Here is a 20,444-nt window from a genome sequence, read left to right on the forward strand (position 1 = left end):
GGGAAGCATTTTGTTCCCTATGTAATCTGTCACCAGCATAGGACCAGGCTAGTAAGTGGGTGAAATGGTCCAAAACCACGGTGGTATAGCTGAAGATGCAGGGATTGCACATTTTCCGAAACACATACATGCCAGCCACACAAGCTCCATCCCACTGCAGAAAAGTCCTGTCATTTTGGATTTGCCTCAGAATAGTGTACTGTGGGATAGTTTGCAGTGAGGCAAACAGGATGTGCTGCAGGGTTATTCCCATTGGTTAGGAAGTGTTCAGGAGTCACCACCACCCACTGCCTAGTGAAACTACAAAGTTGCCAGATCACCCACAACTCATCTAAACACAACTCGACCCCTGCTGTGTATAGTCAAATGCCATACACAAGAGAGTTAGGGCTCCTAAAATAAAAAGGGCTCTAGGCCTGTTCTGTCCGTGAATGTGATTCCCCTCTGCAATGCCCCATTACAGTCATATATCTATGTGTGCTGAATTATAGGTGGACTTCCAAAAGTGAAAATGTGTTTTCTACCTCAACTAAGGGTGGACATGTTTCTAAGACCTCCTCTGACCACATCTTTGATACAGATGTCAGTAGAGAGTTGTCCTTCTCTGCCCACCCCCTGCCTTACATGAAAAGCCATCCCAGGATGGCAACGTTCAGTACCATTTTCATGTCTGGCGACTTCAAGTTAGCCAGGAAGGGACATTCATCTTCTCACTCCCTATGGCTGTGATTACAAGTTAGAAGTAAAATGGGTGGAGATTCTGGGTGGCCTAATTTCCATGTACGAATAGTATCTCAGCACTTATTTACTCCTATGAAGAATGAAACCCCTCGAAATGGAAAGGGGAAATGAATAGGGAAAAGGGACAAATGTGTTGAATAATGCATGGCAATTATGTGCGGGCACATAAGTGCCATGCGTTATTCAACACATTAGTCCCTTTTCTGAGGAGTTCTGTGAGGACTAACTAAACTCTAGCCCAGCCATTTACAACCTCAATAGATAGAACCACAACTGCAGACTCACACTCTGTAAAGAAGCATTTAGACGCCCTCAGACTGAACATTGTGTGTTACATACAAATTGCAAAACATACCTTACTAAACAAAATCCATCCCACACCATATCATAAATATAACATAACTCCCTATGGTCTCCTCTTTACATACGCTTCCTATACGTTTTATAGGGCATCATTTATCATATTCTTCTTATGGCATTTACTTAGTGCATATTGACACACTCCTGTAGATTGATATTTTAACATTACTGAACACACTACATCAATTTCAGATATTTCTCAATAATTAAAGTCTGAGTCAAGTCAAGAAGATTAAAGAGTAGATAAGGATATTAAGGAAAGTGCGTTTTATTTTAAAACATAGAAACGTTGGGAAATGTACTACAATTTCCTGTGGCGGCCGTAATTTTAAGAGGGAGGGGGGCAGATGAACAGTACACACGTGCACATGCACACATACACATACACATTCACAGCTATGTATTCACACATATGCACACAAACACATCCATTCACAACACTCATTACTAAACATTCATACATGCACGCACGCATGCACCAAGCATTAATTAAAAAAACACACACACACACTTACCTGCAACTCTGCCTCAGAGGTACCAGGAGGCTTGGGACTGATGCCTTCCCTCATCGGGTGACCTTAGGTCCCAACCTCATCTCAGAGTGGGATAGGGTCAGTGAGATTGTTGACCCCACCCCACTATGTGATGAAGTGTGCAGGTATGATGCAATCAGTGATGCTACCCCTAGATACTGAGGGGAGGGCCTCAGGGACCTTTGCTGAGCTGAGGAGGTCATGCCCATAGGAGCTGTAACTTCCTCAGCCCAGTAAATTTTAGCTAAGGCAGCCAGGAGCCTGCAAATTTAGCACATGTCTGGCTCCTGCCTGCCTGACCTGAAAATTAACAGGGTATGACATGTGTTCAGCCTGACAGGCACTGTTCGTGAGGGGCAAAAGCTGGGGGCATGGCCCCTCAGCCCCAATGGACCAGCCATAGCTGACAATTTCCTTAAAACATACATTTCACATCTTGTCTGTTTTTATGCTTAGGTTGAAAGTCACATGAGCTCCTTACTACCTCACAGTTAAAATCCCTGAGTGGTTGTTCTTAAATCTAGCCAATAATCTAGTTTGGTGTTACCTGTGGACATTTGTTGTGAAAATGTCAGATTTAAGTTTCTTATAGATGATCCGATTGAATTGATGGCTCGAACTGTAACAGTATGAACAGGATCAATCCAGGAAAACGTGTGTTGTGTCTGATTTCCAATGTACTCTGACCACGTAGCATTGTTTGATGTGTGATGTTCCACTGCATATCCGCTCACACTGCATAAGGAGTATTTCTTTATCAACGGCTGTGGTAAAGAACAACAAGAAGTATATTTATATGTGTCAAAATATATTGGCTCCTGTATGTAGAAGGTAACGTTGCTTACAAGAGAAGAACACTGAAAAACTATGTCAATTTTTTTAAATTTGAAAAAGAGAAAGTTGAGAAATATTAATGTGCAGAGATGTATCCTAGTTTAAAGCTCAGGTTTTATTACAGGTCTTCAGCTTTCTCTTGTCACCCATTTAATACGATGTACTGCTAACTGCCTTTTTATAAGATACAGTCTACAGAAACATTTAAAAATAAAACTCATGAAATAGAACCTGCTCCGAATCTTTGTGAATTATTTATGCACGTGTTAGGCAGAATTTATGCTTCATGTTGTATAATATAACAAAAAAATCAAATCCGTATTCATTGCTCAGAACTAGTGAGGAATTCGGTTTTTCCATTATTGACCTAATGCATAATGTTTTTAATTTTTTATTAGCAGTGTCAGAAATCGAGTTCATTACTTAAGGATGACCCCAACCAACTTAATAAACACAATATGGCTAAGTCGAAACATAGTTGTGAGAGAATCTCTGCTGAACCTCTGGTAGCTATGGCACAAGCAGTGGACAGTTCCTACAGAAGTTCCTGTTTAAACAGTATTAACAGGAAGCGCGCGACGCGGCAGCCAAGATGGCCGCGCCCACCTGAGCTCCGCAACCTCGGCGGCGCCTTGATTACGAAGGACCCGCTTTTACTCGGCGAATTCCTCAACAAACGGCGGAATTTGATGTCGGAAGATCCCGTGTGGCGCTAGGTATGCTTGCCGCTCCCTGCGCTCATGTTTTCACGGACTTTTGAGTGATTTTCCACTTTCCTCATTTTCGGCCGCCATTTTGGTTCTTCTCTTCCACGTTCGTGACTGCTAGACGCTTCACACACGGTGGAATCTTCGGTGGACGTAATTACCTTCACACAACGATGGTTTCTGCTGTTGGTGGTCTAATATCATTGCCTGCTCTTTGTGCTTCGTCCTTTCTCTTTTTTGACTGACTAATATGTGGATACTGTTTACCCTGTCAGCAGCCGCCATTTTGTCCTCTGTCCACATTTTCTGCTCATTTTTTATATATCATTGAGGGCCTCTGTATTCCTTTTTCTTGGCCATGACTCGCCTGCCCTATCAATCACCTGCTGCTGTTCTTACATCTCTGCAAGTACCGCCTGTTTTTCTCTCATGCCTCTAGGATATTCTGGTCTTTTGGGCACTTCCTCTGTTCCATTCCACTGTTCCTTTTTGGCTGCTCGCTGATTTCTTGCAGTGGTTCTCCTGGTGCTCTCTGGCTTTCGCATTTTTGGGTGAATTTCCGCTCCTATTCCTGGACTATACTCCTTCTACATCCATAATGGAGCATGCGCAGGGTTCCAAGGCCTCCTCTGCGATTCCTGTGACGCGCAAGGACCCTGTTCCTCCCGGCAAGCGCGTTAAAAATAACCCTCCTTCGCCTTCCAAGTCTCCTCTACCTATAACGCTTGAGGATATCATGGAGGAACTTCGTCTCATCAAGCCCTTCATGGTGGATACCGCCACCACCCTGCAGAGAATCGATGAAAAATGGTCCTCTCTTGACAAAAGGGTTACTGATGTTGAACAACAGATTAGTGACGTTCGAGATGTTGCTTCCAAGGTTGATGTTCTCACAAAGGAAGTTGCCTTGCTCAAAAAGACCACAGAGGATTTGGAAAACAGGAATAGGCGTAACAACCTACGCGTTTATGGTGTTCCAGAAAATTCCGAAGGGTCTGACATCATTCTCTTCCTGAAATCTCAACTTCTGCCACTCACAGGTATTCCTAAGCATTTAGATGTCAACATCCAGAGGGCCCACCGACTTGGTCCGAAACGATCCTCTGGCTCTTCAAAACCTAGAGGTATCATTGCGTACTTTCTCCTTTACTCCGACCTTATGGAAGTTCTTCATTCTGTTAAACAACACAAGCAGCTGGTATGGTCTGGTCATAAACTTTTCTTCACCCAAAATGTCTCAAAACCAACTGCTGATCGTCGCAAGGAATTTTTAGACTTAAGACCTACACTTCGCTCCATGAATGCGAGATATGGCCTCATTCACCCATGCTTCTTCAGAGTCACGTACAAGGAGAGATCCTACAGCTTCGATGACCCGGCAGATCTTCGCAAGTTCATTGACACTCATAGGGCCGATGGCATGGATCATAGTGGTTCTTAATGTTTTATGTTTTTATTTGCTCTCTCTGTTTGGCTGTGGCCCACTTCTCTTTACTTTTTATTAATGTGTTGTCCTTTTTTTTTTTTTTCCCCTCCTTGTTCTTTAGGTCGAGCGTTCTGGTTCCACTGGTCCCTTCTCTCCCCAGTCTTGTTGCCTCACTGTGAGTTTGTTGTTGTTATACCCAGTACGCCGCTTTCCTTCATGGTTGTCTGGTAAGTCTCCTCTATTTGTAGTAAATTGTCTGGCCTGGACACATCTTTTCTTCTTTGTCTCTATTTTTTCTTTGTTCACTTCTTCTTGTGTCCGAGCTCGCGCTCTCTTTTTAAAGTGGTGCGGTTGCCTTCTTCTCCTGTCGCTCCCACTCTCAATCTATTGTCTGTTCCGTTTCTTTGGTGTTCTCTTTATGGCTAAAGTTTCCCAACTTTTGGTCATCTTCTTTTTCCTATCTCTCCTTTCGGGAGGTGTCTCCTCCCCTTCCTTCCCTTCCTCATCCTTTTCTTTATGCCCTTGCATTACTCTTTCCCTCTCCTTATTCTTATTCTGTAATTCACTCTTATCTCCCCCTCCTCCTTTTTTTGATATTATGCTGCTTTCTTATCTCTTTCTACTCTGGCACCGTGTTAGTAACTTTTCCACCCTTTTTTTCCTCATTTCTTATTGCTTCTTTCCGCTCCTTTTTTTGCTGTTCATGCAGTGCTTTGCCTGTATTCCTCCTTCTCAACACACTTGTTCTCTTCTACGATTTCCTTTCCTTCCTATTACATATGTCCTTCTTTTCCTACTCTCCTTCTTCTTCTCTTCTCCATTTACTTGTTCTATCTTCTCCTTCTATATTTACTCTACTCCATCCTCATGAAAGGTTTCCGACTTATCTCCTGGAATGTTAAGGGTCTTCGTAACCCGATCAAGAAACAGCGAGTTTTGTCTCACCTTGCACGTCTACAATGTCATATTGCCTTTTTACAAGAAACACATCTTTCTTCTCAAGATCTGTCAATGTTACGTAGACAATGGGTTGGTGAAGTGTTTTGCTCTCCCGCTGTCAAACATAAAAATGGTGTGGTAATTCTCTTCCACAAGTCTTTATCAGTTCAAATTCAAAAGGAAACTGCTGATTCCAATGGTAGATGGTTGTTACTTGATTGTATTGTGAATGATGTTCATTTCTCTCTTTGTAATGTTTATGGTCCGATTGGTATTGATCTCTCCTTCTGGCATGATTTCTTCTCCCTTCTTAATGCTAGCGAGGATATGATTGTCGGTGGGGACTGTAATCAATTGATGGACCCCTTCTTGGACCGCAAATCACAATCTCGCTACATTTCCAATAAAATGCAGAAGTTATTCCATAAATCCATCTCCTCTAGAGGCCTTATTGATTCATGGAAAATCTCACACCCCGATTCCCTGGAATTTTCTTTTTTTTCTCCCGTTCACTCTTCTTTCTCCCGTATCGATTATATTTTTTTATCCCATCATGCATTCCAATTCATGACCAACTCCGAAATAGGCTCCATCCTTATCTCTGATCACGCCCCTGTTATTTTAGATATGGATTACCCCTCTCCCATTCCTCAGTCCTCCCGTTGGCGTTTTAATAATTCCCTTTTATTGGACACCGCTTTCACAGAACACTTCAGTCACTTTATGGATGAATTTTTCACAAATAATACACACTCCACTTCTGATTTTCATTTTCTTTGGGATGCCTTCAAATCCACCGCGCGTGGTTGGATTATTGATTATGTATCACGCAAAAAAAAGAAGGCTCTCTCTCTGGCTTCCTCTTTTCTAAAACGTATCAAAGAACTCGAGCATCTCTACTACACTCCTAACTCTCCAGATTCTCTATCTTCTCTTATCTCCGCGAAGATGCAATTTAATAACCATACTTGGGATTCAGCCTCTAATCATCTCCTCCAGTTTAATGCCAAAATTTATGGCGGTCGCAACAAGGCTGGTAGATCCTTAGCGAATTATCTTAAAATTAAGAAGCAAAAATCCAAAATAGTCTCTATTAAAGATCCACAAGGTATTATTCAGTCCTCTGATGCTAAAATTCTTGACTGCTTTGTACAATTTTACTCCTCCCTCTACACCCCTGAATCTACACCCTCAGCCGACCAATTAGACACCTTCTTTCAGTCAATCCCTGCTCCTACTACTACATCGGTCGACTTCTCCTCTCTTGATACCCCTATCTCAGATAAAGAAATTCTCACTGCTCTCTCTTTTTTGTCCAAAGATAAAACACCTGGCCCGGACGGTTTTACAGTTCGCTTTTTCCTTCATTTCAAATCGGTTCTGATCCCTTATTTACTCCAGTTAATTAATCACTTCATTAATTCCGGTGAGTCTAAAGGTTCCTTCACACAGGCTATGCTAGTTCTTCTTCCTAAAAAAGATAAGGATCCCTCCTTGTGCAAGAATTATAGACCTATTTCATTAATCAACACCGATTGTAAAATTTATGCAAAGCTTCTGGCCCTTCGTTTAAACTCCCTTGTCCCTGATCTAGTTAATATCTACCAATCTGGTTTTGTTCAGGGTAGATCTATTACAGACAATTCTAGGACTCTGCTCAACATTATTCATCTTTCCGCCAAAATGGATTCTCCACTTGCCGCTATTACTCTCGATGCTGAGAAGGCTTTTGATCGTGTCAATTGGGACTTTATGTTTGGTGCTTTAAGATGGCATGGTTTTAGCCCCACTTTCCTCAAATACGTTCAACTTCTTTATTCTGCCCCCTCTACCTCTATTTGGATTAATGGGTTGCAATCCGATTATTTTCCCCTCCATAGAGGAACCAGACAAGGCTGTCCACTTTCCCCTCTCCTTTTTATCTTGGCGTTAGAACCCTTCCTAGTTAAAATTCGTCAATCCTCTTCCTATTCTGGGTTTAATTTCAAGGATGTGGAGATTAAGTTTACCGCTTATGCTGATGATATCTTGCTTTATATGTCTAATCCCTAGGTTTCCCTTCCTGCTTTCTTCTCCTTATTACAAGAATACTCTTCCATCTCTGGATACAAACTAAATATTGATAAAACAGAGGTTCTCCCCCTAAATAAATGTTGCCTTCCCCATATGTTTCATAACTCTGGTTTCCAATGGAACTCTGGCCACATTAAATGTCTTGGTGTCCTATATGCCAATTCAATCAGGGAGACTATTAAAATCAACCATTCTGACGTCCTTAAAAAACTCTCCTCTCTTATTGCACGCTGGTCCCCTCTCTTTCTCTCTTGGTGGGGTCGGCTCTCTACCATTAAAATGATGCTTCTTCCTATCGTGAACTTCTGTCTTTCTATGCTTCCCATTTCTCTTCCTCAGTTCTTCTTCAAGTCTATTAATAGTCTCTTTTCCAAATTCTTGTGGAACAACCGTAAAGCTAGAGTCGCTCTGCTCCGTCTTCAACCACCTAAGCATCTAGGTGGGGTTAACTTCCTGAATCTTTCACGCTTTCACTCTGCGTTCTCCCTTAAGCAACTTTGGCCTTTTTTGTCAGACTCTTCCTCCTTGCCCAATACTGCCTGGAGTTCGCTACAATTAGCGCAAATCTCTCCTTTCTCTTTTCTTGTTGCCTCTAATCTCACGCAGTCTCCTTCCAGGTTTTCTTCACCTATTTTCAAACATTCTAAAGCTTTATCGCTTTCCCTGTTTCGTTCGTTCTCTTCTCCTTCCTCTCTTCATTTCAACACCCCACTGTGGCATAATAAATCTCTTAAACTCCGCAATCGAGCTCTTTTTTGGAAGGAATGGATTGATAAAGGAATTCTTACTTACAATCAACTTCTTCTCAATGACTCTCTTATGTCATTTCAGGAACTTTGTGACTTTTTTGTTATCTCTAATAAGTATTTCTCACATTTGCATACTCTCATCCCAATGTTACGCTCTGTTATCTTGCAAGATGCCCCCCCTGCTGATACCTCCCAGCATTTACCTTCCCCCCTAACTTCCACACTACTCACAAAGCCTCTGCCATTTATAAATGACTTTCCCTTCCACCCTCATGTAGATTCAAATCAAAGCTCGAACTCTCTTGGGAACTCGACCTTGGTTGCTCTTTTTCTGAGTCTACCTGGGATTCTATTTGGTCCAAATTGCATTACACCTCCCGCTCTGCTAGCACCACACAGACTTTATTTTATTTTTATAACAAGCTATTTTATACCCCCTGTGACCTTTTGAAATTTAAACTTCTAGTCTCCAAAATGTGTTGGTCTTGCTCCTGTATAACTAGTGATTTAAAACACATGTTCTTGTTATGTCCCAGAGTACAACTTATGTGGTCTCGTATCTGGATTACTCTCAACAAAGTTTTATCTACCACTGTTCCTTTTGATATTTCCACTGTATTTTTGGTTGGTTTAGCCTCTGTTTGGGATGTTCCCCCTCTTACTCGTAAGTTTATTGATTTATGTATTGCCATTGCTTTTCAAATTATTACTGCTAATTGGAAAGACACCAAGAGTGTCTGTTATAATGCTTGGTGGAATTTACTTTGTCACCACCATAGGTTGGATCGTGCATGTGCCTCCACTACCTCTCTTTTGATTAAACGTGATTTATTATGGTCCCCTTTAACAGATTTTCTCTCTAAATGTGCCCCATATTTTATTTATTTTATTGATGCTTCTCTCCATACTTTGTTTTTTTTCTTTCTAAACATGCATTTGCATTTTTTTTTCTTTTTTTTCTGCCAGTTCATTGCATTGTTTAATTATGTACTTTATCTCTCTTCTCTCTCCATCCCTCCCCCTCTTCTTCTCCCTCTTTTTTTTCTTCTTCTTCTCCCTCCCCCCAAAATTATAAAAGTTATAAAAGCATTTTCTCTCAGTATAATCTTAACCTCTTATGGTTTTTTTTGTCTTTTGATTGCTCGGTTTATTTATCTACATTCTTATTCTGTACTTCAATTTTCGCTCTTGTAATGATGTTTTACTTTGTCTTTATTATTCAATAAAGCTTTTCAAACTTAAAAAAAAACAGTATTAACAATATTGAAATAAAGAAAACAGCACAATAAAATTCCAAAACAATATAGAATAGAAAAAAAGGAACAGAAAGACTCCAAGATCATTAATATATTGTAAGGAGAAGTGGTGATGAGAACTTTTTTTGTGTTTTAACGCAAAAACATCTAGATAGTTAGATAGACCAAGCGGGCTGCCCTTGTCAAAATATTCTCTGAAATGGAAGTCAGAATCTTTCAGCGTTACAAGGAACATAGATGTGCCTAACAAGGGTCCCTCAAAGTCAAATGTGTTGTCATCAACCTCCCCATGAAACCATTAGTTTTGGTACCAAAAGCTCGGCGATGAAAAATGTGTTTTTTGTGGTTGTTGAGGATGCTTTGTTGGTTAGATATATTTACAACCTTGGCTCAGCCCTAGGCTTTATTTCCGGTTAACACAAAAAGATGATGGACAGAGTGATGAAACTTTTCAGACACTCACCCCCAGTCAAAGATCTGGGTTTAATCGACCATCATCCTTCTGCTCACTAAGTCACCCCAATTTGGACCCAGCCGTATGCAAATCAGTCTTGACCCTGTTCCTCATGGGAACAGTCCGGCCCGAACTGCCAGGCCAAGTCCTCCCTGGTCCAGAAAAAAGCATCCTGGGATCAGTTTCAGGGTTTCACCCCTCATCAGCCAGGCTAGCTTGAATCCAGTGGTAAAATGAGCAAGGGACCCATGTCTTGGCATACCATTGCCACATAGATCACAGATTGGAGTTTAATCTACTTGACCTTTGGGGAGCAGTACCAACTTCTGGGTGCTGACAGAATTAAGGAATTCTTGAGTGGGGCTTCTTCTTTCAGCAGGAGTCAGAAGAATGTCTTCCAGTGGGGCCTTCTTTTTCTGGTGGAGTCTATCCAGGTCCAGGAGTATTCTGTGGCAGTGGTGGCTGAGGTGCTATATCTATTCTGTGCACTAGCCAAGGATTGGAGAACGTGTTCCATGTGATCCTAACTATTTTACTCGACCAAGTTGTGCACGATTACCTCCCAATTAAAAGGGTCCAAACCAGTTCTCTCCCCTTCTGTGACTGCATCTTGGCCGTCTAGACTGTTCCTGATAATCAATAGGAGAAACCCTTCCTGACATCTACAAGCCAAAAGAGGTAGTGCTAAGGTTGTCCTTTGTTCAGTCAACTGTTCCTGTTTGCTCCCACATTGCTGATCCCTGCTAAGTGGCCAGCAGTTAATACTTCCCTGACCTTCCTGGATTCTTAACTCTCCCATCTAAGGATGTGCATTCCAGCTCTGGAGGTGTGATGAGTGGCAGAACTGATTCGAGCCACCTCTGACTGATGCCACCTAAAGAACCTTTTTATAAATTTACTCTGCCACTTAAGTTATCAAACAACTGTTTTCACCATTAAATCTGAATTTTAAAAGTGTACCTGAACCTGCACAGTGAATTACCTTTTTGGCCTTCTCTCTCTATTTCCCTTTTTATATATTAGGCACCCAGTGTTTGGTGATTAAAAGTTCCACTTTAGGGATTACTTATTAATATTTAAAAATAGGTTTTCTTCCATAGCAAAGGCATTTTACTTTGCCGTGTATTTCCATTGCCATGTATTACTGCTGGGCCTTTAAACTGCAGCTTTGCCAAAGTGCAGTGGTGCTTCTGGCCGAGATATATTTTTGCTGAACTCAAAGCAAGTTAATTGGAGCCCTGCAAGAGTGCAGCTCACAGCACTGGATTGCTGAAAGACATTGACTTCTAAAAACATGACTAAGTCAGATGGAAAAACCTTGGACAGGGGCAAGGCAGCAAATCTATCTAACCCACAAAACATCACAGGCAGCTACAAAACCTGACTTTTTCCACCTGTGAGCTTTTGACACCAAAACCAGCGACTTCAGCATACACAAAAGGACATTTGCCAACCACGGCTTTGGACTTTGACCGATGGAAGAGTCTGACTTTACTTTCAGAGATTAAGTTCAAATGGGTTGACCTGGAATGCCCGTTTGATTTTTCTGAACTCTGCTAGCTCCATCGTGGTTGGCCAAAACTTGTGCATTGGTCCTGACCATTAATAATAATGCTGTATACAATGGTGCATCACATTTCCAGGGTATTTCTAGCCTTAAAACTTTAGAAATTAATATATTTGGTTCCCCATTCAAAATGTCAGTGTCTCTTTGCTCATTCCTTTTGTCTTTGTTTTTCTAAAGTGGCTTGTGGATATTATTGTGTTGTGCTTGTTACTTAAAATTGTAGCAATTGTTTGAATAAAGAATATTAGACAAGATTCCCCCATGTGTCAGACCTAAATACTTCCACGTGTCAATTAGAATTCCTGGGAATATGAATGCTTGGGGGGAGCAGATGTATATGCTGAACCTACAGCTGACATTCTTCAGCTGCTCCGATACAGATGCAAGATCCAATTGAAGAATTATTTGAAAAATTCGGTTTTCAAGAGTTTCCTTAACTGAAGGTAACAAGATTCCATTTCGGGATTAGGAATAATTATGCTCCATAATTACAGAGTCTGACATCCAACCGGAAATGGAGGCTTGGAAAGAGTTGGAACCAGTGACAATATAGTAAGGAATGGGTGCCAATCTCAGGATTTGAGAGTTAAATAATACATGTAAAATACTCTTTTTTGCTCACACGGCACAGAAGTAATTGAAAACTTCGGGCACCACGAGCTGGATGTTGTTGGGTTTTCACAAAATGATGGTCTAGATCACAGCTCTGCCACATGACAAAAACGTGTGATTCTCTGTTCATTCCCAATGCCTCAAATTATAAAGATTTGTAAGATAATGTTGCGTAAAAAATATGTAATGTGGAAATATTTGTGATATAACAAGTAATTCTGCTTTCTAGTTTTGCCCTAATTACCTTGCTTGTTTGTTTCAGTGATCTGGTTTCTACAAACCGTGAGTAAAACTCCCAACACACACACACACACGCACGCACACACACTGCAGCTCATTTTCAAGTTTCTCTTGCTGGAGTAAAATGCTCTCTACTGAGCATTCCCTGAATATTGAAGCAAGACTCGTACATATAACATAACTAAAATAAAACAAATACATGAAAAAATAAACGAAAGAACGGATTGCATGCCCCATGTCTGTTGGAACTGCAGTGTGAAAGACAAGATAATGTGGGCAGTTGCAGGTTTAATGCTTGTGGTTTGCAGTAGTGGAAGTCAGCCAGACAAGGGACTTCAGCCAGTGGTTCTTAACATGTGGTTCGAGGACCTCTGGGGGTTTGCGACGGCTTAGAAAATTAAATAAAATAACAGATATATAAAGTGTATATAAATAGAGAAGCAAAATGTACACATGCAAATCTAAAAACGTTCTATAAATGGCAAGGAAACTGAAATTAGAGCCAAACATTAAGTTAGTGTCCCTGGATCGATTCGTGGTACTGGGCTAAGCGCATCAAACATAATTTAGTGAGTGGCTCAAATTGAATTTAGAAATGCTCCAACTTTACTGGTAAAATTAAAATATTGTTTTTTCTAAATATTTGTTTGTGAATTAAGTAAAATATTTAATCATTTATGTATTTGTTTAATGAATGGTTATTTCTCTTTATATTGTGTATTGTTTTGCTATTTAAATCATCGGAAACGCTAGGCCAGGGTACCGGTTTCTAGTAATTATTCAGTGGTTGTGCCAGTGTCCCATTAATGATCAAGTGGAGGACCACACAAGTGAAAAGCCCTAGTCTGCTGCACCATCACCCATGCCTCTCCAACCGCTCCATTTAATAGATAGTGAAAGCAACATTACTCTTAGGGCCTCATTATGAGTCTGGCGGTGCGAGGACCGCCAGACTCGTGGTTGCATGGTGGTGGTGTTATGACTGGCACATTATGAACCTAGTAGTCATGCCAACGTGAGACCACCAACTCCGCCAGGGAACCGCCATTCCCTGGCGGTTGTGCAGTGCTTAAGAGGCATCTATATGTTTGGCGGGACCACAGCAGTCCCGCCAAGCATATTACGACTTTCATCTTCACCACTGATTTCATGGAGTACCTCAGGCCTAGTGGATGCACAGATGGGGGCACAACACGTGCCCCCCTCTGTGCATGCACAGACATTCTAGCATGACATGGACCTTTGAGTCGATGCTGTGGTGGAACTTCCTTAGACGTTCCCAGGGCGGTGCCTATATCATAGGCACCGCCCTGGTGACGGCAAAGGAATTGCGCGCCAATAACAAAAAAGTAATTAATGGTGGGCTGTTCTCACACAGGTTTGGCGGTGCAGCCGCACCATCAAACTAGTAATCGGGCCCTACGTCTGATTCCTCCTCATCCCATTCCTAAAGACTTGAGTGTGTGTCTCACTCAAGAGACAGCTCCATCAATTTACACTTTTTCTACAGGTTAGTGTTTTAACTTCAGCTTTCCCCTTTGTCATTCCTCCAAAACTCCACAAGAGGAAATCTTTTTTAATACCAAGCTTATGCTGGCCGCAGAATGTATGGAAAAGGGTGGGTTGCAGGACAAGGACGAGGAAGACCCAAAATATGAGTAATTCATTTTACCTGTATGAAGTCAAGCCATTACCTCCACATCCTCCTCTTCCTCGACCTACTCTTGCATATTTGATGATATATCAAACTGTTTACTGCTGACAACTAATCAAAATTAAATGACAAACTGATGCTTAAATAATCCTTTATTGCAAGCTATCTGAATTCAAATTAACACTCCTTAACAAGAGAAAACAACTCTGTTCTTCAGTTACTTCCTGGAAAACTGGCCAACATATCTAATCAGTAATGCTGTACATAGACAAAGGGAGAGGAGCATGGAGCAGCTCTTTAAATCTCTGAAAGTGAAACCCCTGCAAGATGTAGCTACTCGTACATCTACTTTAAATGTCAGAAGGAAATTTCTAGATTGAACCTTCGTATGCTGTGAGCATAGCTTTTTTACCCATCTGCTGAGAGCGAATGTGGAGGTTTAACACTCTTCTTACCTGAAACAAAAGTAATCAAAAGAGAATCCGAAATGAGGCTATTCTCGCTAGGTAAATTAATAAGATTCTCATATTATCTCAAATGTGTAATAGATGTTTTCTGGATAGGAAGAATCCAATATAAAACTCTGTAACACAATGTCTTATTGAATATGAAATTTAGAGCAGATTTGAGAACAAAAACTGTGTCAGGGTCTGAGAACCACTTTGCCCTACAGAATCTTTAGATAAGGACGATCAATTACTGGGGCACCTAGCTCACCTATATAGTTAGCTCAAGATATTGCCAGCAGAAAACACATCTCCAGAGTGAGAAAAAGTAAAGGAACCATTGCTAACATTTCGAAGAAATGTAACTCAAGTACTTGCAACATAAACTGTACGTCAGAAGAGGCAAGGGAGGATGAGAAGGGCCTCTTTTTAGCTCTAAACTTCTAAAGAACTCAGACACACAACTTTCATTGGAATCTGCCTATTTGCTGAAACAATTGATCCAGCAGATGCTGCTGCCTCACATAGGCAATCAAAGGCGGTATCTGAGAGAGATTGTGTTCCATGAAACACAGTAGATCTGAACAATGTTCTCCTTTCAATATCATCTCATTTTGCGCTTGGAATATTTTAGGCATGTTTGAGTAGCAAATGCGGAATATATCAAAGAATGTATCAAAAAGTTAGATGCAGCATGTGTATGTTTCAATGACACCTCCACTTGTCAGTTGGGTCAATAAGCAGAAAGTTATCAGTGGCTTCAGAGGAAGACATGCTGGCAAGAAAACCATTGACTTTTACACTCTGTTGAAATTCAGATTCAAAGACATCAAATGCATATCTTTTGGGGGAATGAGAGGCACCCCCCGCGTCTAGGGGAGGGGTGCCTTTAGTGGGATTTTAGTGCCGAGGGAACGGTTTAGTTTCCCTGAAAGTGGGCAAGGGGAGGGACGCCGGGAATGCGATTAAAGAAGGAAGTGCATTGGCAGTCCCTCCCCTTAGGTGATAAAATAGCCGGAATCAAGGGAGTAGCCCTCTTTGTCCTCTCGCCTCGTGGAGTAGCCGGAAAGGCGCAGCAGAAACAGTTGGCTTGGGGAGGCTACCTGGCCCTGCGGCGTTGGTGACTCACAAAGGTGAGGGGGCCTCACGCGTAGTTTAGGAAATGTACGGGGCACCATTAGGATGTAATTGGCTCAATGATAATGGCATATTGTTGAATGTGCTGTTTTCTTAGCGGGAAGCCCGGCTGGGCGGGAAGCCCGGCTGGGTGTTTACTAAGTTGGGAAACTCTTTGAACTCCTAGTCATTTCATTAACATTTCAAACGTGGTCTCTGATGCGGCACATCGCTGCAAGCGCGGCATGAACGGCGAAAGGGGGGCTTGGGGGAGGGAGCCGACCGCCGGGAGGTCTCCTCCCCCGGGCGGTTTGGGAGAGCAGCGAGGGGTGTCCCTTTAAGAGGGACAGAAGTTTCCAGAATTGGGCTGGTCCAGTAGGACCAGCATAGCCCAATTATAAACCCCCCGCCCACTGCCTACCAGCCACCATTTTAGGTTTGGTGACCTGGTGGCTAGGTGGGCTCATAGCTTTTTGTCAGAGTTTATTGTAGCTTTGTGTGCATTTTTGTAATTACTTCGTTGACATGGAGGATTACCGCGTTTTAGAAGCCATGCGCCTCTTGTCCGAGGCGGGTCGCATGGATTTGCTGGTCGGAGGGGGGCAAGCGCGCCCCCAGCGCCAGGCCTCTGCTGGCGTATCGGCGGCGGTATTGGCGTGTTCCTCGCCCAAGAAACGGCGCTCGGGCCAGGTAAGCGAACGGGGCCGGTCACGCACGAGGAGACCGGCCCTTCCCTTGCAGGCGCGTGTGGCGGTGGGGGAGGGGGGAGCGCCGGTGCATGGCGGCGCTCCTGGGACCGCTCTTAAGGAGGCGCGTTCGGCGCCTGTTGTGATCCCGCAATGTCAGGTAGGGGCGGGAGGGGCTCCGGCGGAGGAGCGTCAGTCCCCGAGGCAACCGGGTCAAGCGCCTGACGCGCTTTCGTTGTTCTCGGCGGGGCGGGTGGTGCGAGGCTTCGAAGCTGAAGCGCTCGCGCCGGTTTCTTTGGCGCTGGCTAAGCGGGGGAAGGGGGGGCGGAGAGGGATCAAGAAGCGGTCCGCTTCTGACCCAGTGGGGGAGCGCAGAGTGGAGCCAGAGCTTGTGGTATCTGCGCGAGGGAAGCGCAGGGGTTCCATACAGTTGGGGGCGTGTCATGTGGCCTCTCAGCAGCAATATATGCCGGATTTGAATGTGGAGCCGAATTTGGTGGCAGAGACACAGCTTAACATTGTTCCAGGCGCTAGAATGTTGCTGACATCTTCGAACCTTGCTGTATCTGGTATGGATGTGGCTGATTTTAGGGCGTCTAGACAACCTGTTACGGGTGGATTGGGAAGTCAGGTTGGTATGGAGCCTCATGCTGGCCAGTGTCTTTTTGCACAGGATGTTGTTAATACTCGTGGGGATGTGGACAGTAATGTGGGCAGCCCGTTATTGTTCTCTACCCCGGGTTCTTATGTGGGGGCTGCTTGGTCTGTTGGAGAGGGATCCAGAGGAGAAGGTGAGTGGGCCCAGATGGGCGAAAGTAGTTCCATGACTGGTGAGGTTTTGGGCCAGGATATGGTAAGGTCAGGAGCTGTTGTTTTTCCTGGTTTGCAGGAAGGGAATGTCCGTTTACGGAGGGATGACAGGGGATTGTCACAAGGGGGTCATGGAGCTTTTCTTGGTGAGAGTCGGGGGTCTGCACCTGCGCATGGCCCAGGTTTGGGGGGATTGGGTAGGGCGGTAGGGGATGGTTTTGTGAGGTTAGTTCACCCTGGCGTGGGGTTTACAGGGGCTGGGGGTTTCTCAAATACGTTGTTGGAGCGGGAAGGGTTTTCCAGGCAGAGGGTTGGAGGGCCTGTCCATGGAGACGCTACAGGCCCTTATCTCATGTTCGGTTCTCCTGGTTGGGAGCATTTTGGTACAGCAGGTTTAGCGCAGCGTGGTCTTCACAGGGATATGGAGGGCGTCACGAGAGGTGTGGGGATCCCTTTACAGGCCCCTTCTGCAGCGGCAGCGGGCGCTAACCTGGATGAGAGTGATGAGGAAGAGATGATAGGCGACTCTCCGGTTCGGGTAGTGCCATTGAAGGGTTGCATTAGGGGACGTTCCTTGGAGAGGTGTCAGGGGTCGTTTGTTGATGCTAACTTACGGAGGTCAAGGTCTGTTTCGAGTGTTGCTTTTAGGGACCCTAGCACACCAGTCCAAACTTTTTCTTTTCAGGATAGGAATAGGGGCGGCGATCCAGACTTGGCAGGGCGCGGTCCAGTCCACTTTCGCCAAGGGGAAGCGACGAGAATGCCTAGCGCGGCCCTCTCTGTTCCATCGAGGGATCCCGCCGCGGCCAGTACACGAGGGTCTGGCGTGACCCCGCTGGCCCCAACGAGTAGCAGGTATAGGTGGCAGGCCTTGCCGGCGGCTAAGGAGCTACAGAGTCAACGCGCAGGGAGGTACGGGCGTGTACAGCCTGCTCCCCCTCCTGGAGTTTCAAAATCATTTAAATGTACAGTGGTTGATACCGGGTTGGGTAAGACCCGTGATGATTTGTTGCACACTAGTGCCGATTCAGTAGTGTTGGACTACGATGAAGACAGTCCTGAAGAAGGTGAAGTGCGGGATACGGAAAGGGGGGTGCCCTCTCATGTTTCTTCTAGTGTGTTTCAGGCTCCAGTGGTCCAAAGTCAAGTGCAAGGGAGAAGAGAGCACGGCCCATCGAGTAGGGCGCCTCGCCGACCGGATGCATTGACCTCGGAGACACGGGCGGAGCCATCGAGAGTGGTCTCTCTTTTGCCAGGTGAGCAATCAGCCACACAGGCCAAACCTAAGATGGTGTCTGTGGGTACTGGTGGTGAAACTGAAGTGATTAGTAGTGATGGCCGTCTGGTCAAAGGTCGATATGTAAAAGACACAGCAGTTGGTACAGATGATGTGGTAGACATTCAGAACACAGTGGTAGGTCATGTTATGGCTGGTGCTTCCAGCAAGGTTAAAGAGCCTGTGGCCAGTAAAGAACTCAAAATCAAAAAACTGCCTTACATGGGGGTTACGAAACCATTAGGTGCTCATCTCATGTTAAGTACCAAGGAACGAATTTGGAATGGTGAGTATGTGGAACTATTGAAGCTACTCCACAGGGAAGTCAGGTCCAAAGAGGGGTCTAAGGAGGAGGAGTTTGAGCTGGCAAAACGCCCCAGAGTGCCTTTAACTATTGAAAACTGGACAGCTGCGTTTTTAATTTATGCCAGTGTATATTGCGAAAAGTTCCCTGAGCGCAGCGTGTCCCTTTTTAAATACATGGACGTCATTCGCAAGGCCCAGATCACCGGGGGTGGTTTTGCTTGGTCTCAATATGATGAGGAATTTCGGGCCAGGATGGCTTGGGACCCGGAAGCTAAGTGGGGGGAGATAGATAATGACTTGTGGCAACACACAATGGGGTCAGCGTCAGGGGGTAAAACCATTTTCACGGCAAGTGGTTTGCCGTTAGTTTATCGGCCCTTTCAGGGGAAGCCCACCCGGGGAGGGGTGGGGGCCACTGCAACCTTGTACTCAGGGTCTGGTTTCTGTTGGGAATTTAATAGGGGCTCCTGTACCAGGGAGTATTGTAAATTTAAACATGAATGCTCAGGCTGTGGTAAGAAACACCCGTTGTCCAAGTGTTGGAACAATCAGCCATCCGACGGTACACAGGGAAAGCAAACAGTTTCAGGAACATCAAATACGACTTCACAGTTTTCAGGAGGAAGGGGATACAGAGGTGCTAAGGGTGCTGGGTCCAAGGGCTCGTACGCCAGTTAATTTAGAAAGGCTGCGCATTGCCCTCCATGGTTTCGAAGATCAGTCTGCAAAAGTTACACTGTTGGAAGGTTTTCAGTTTGGGTTCCGACTCGGTTACTTAGGTGCTAGGGACCGGAGGTGGTCTGCCAATTTAAAATCAGCTTCTGAACATGCCACAGTGGTACAAGACAAGCTTAATAAGGAGGTACATGAAGGGAGGATGGCTGGCCCGTTTCACGATTGGCCGATCCATAACTTGATTGTTTCACCGGTGGGAGTTGTCCCGAAGAAAGAACCGGGACAGTTTCGCCTGATTCAACATTTGTCATGGCCTGAAGGGTCGTCTGTTAATGATTTCATTGACCCAGAGGCAGTGTCTGTCTCTTACTCTTCGGTTGACGTGGCCATGTCACTTGTTGTGACAGCGGGCGCAGCCGCTGAGATGGCTAAGTGTGACATCAAGTCTGCTTTTCGGCTATTGCCTGTCCACCCGGACGATTGGAGCCTTTTAGGTATTCAGTTCAATGGTAAGTGGTACGTGGACAAGGCTCTGCCGATGGGCTGCTCTATATCATGTGCCTTGTTTGAGTGTTTTAGTACTTTTCTGCAATGGTATTTTTCCCATCAGTCCGGTCATACCCTGGTAACTCACTATCTTGATGATTTTTTCTTTGTTGGATCCCCGGGCTCCGCGGAGTGCCAGAAGGCTCTGGACACATTCCAAGGGCTCATGGAGGATTTGGGAGTTCCTTTGGCTCCCGAGAAAACAATGGGCCCTGCCACTGTCCTATCCTTTTTGGGTATTGAAATAGACTCTGTGGGTATGTCTGCTCGACTGCCGGAGGACAAAAGGGTCAACATGATTGAATTACTGGATGTGATGTTGTCAAAGAGAAAAGTGTTGGTGAAAGAGATTCAAGTACTTTTGGGTCATTTGAATTTTGCCTGCAGAGTGGTGAGAGCGGGTAGGACCTTTTGTAGGAGACTGGGCAGGGCTTTGGC

The 20,444-nt window shown here is 44.3% G+C and overlaps 1 protein-coding gene across 1 annotated transcript in view; it reads right to left on the bottom strand.

Annotated features, from left to right (window-relative positions):
• The window catches only part of LEPR (leptin receptor), a 589,765-nt gene that overhangs the window by 83,803 nt on the left and 485,518 nt on the right, over positions 1-20,444 (bottom strand). The window contains exon 12 of the mRNA XM_078668979.1: positions 2,182-2,398. Within this exon, the coding sequence (XP_078525105.1) occupies positions 2,182-2,398 (217 nt within the window). The remainder of the gene's footprint in view (positions 1-2,181; positions 2,399-20,444) is intronic.

Source organism: Lissotriton helveticus, chromosome 1_2 (assembly GCF_964261635.1).
Source record: "Lissotriton helveticus chromosome 1_2, aLisHel1.1, whole genome shotgun sequence".
Classification (NCBI taxonomy): Eukaryota; Metazoa; Chordata; class Amphibia; order Caudata; family Salamandridae; genus Lissotriton; species Lissotriton helveticus.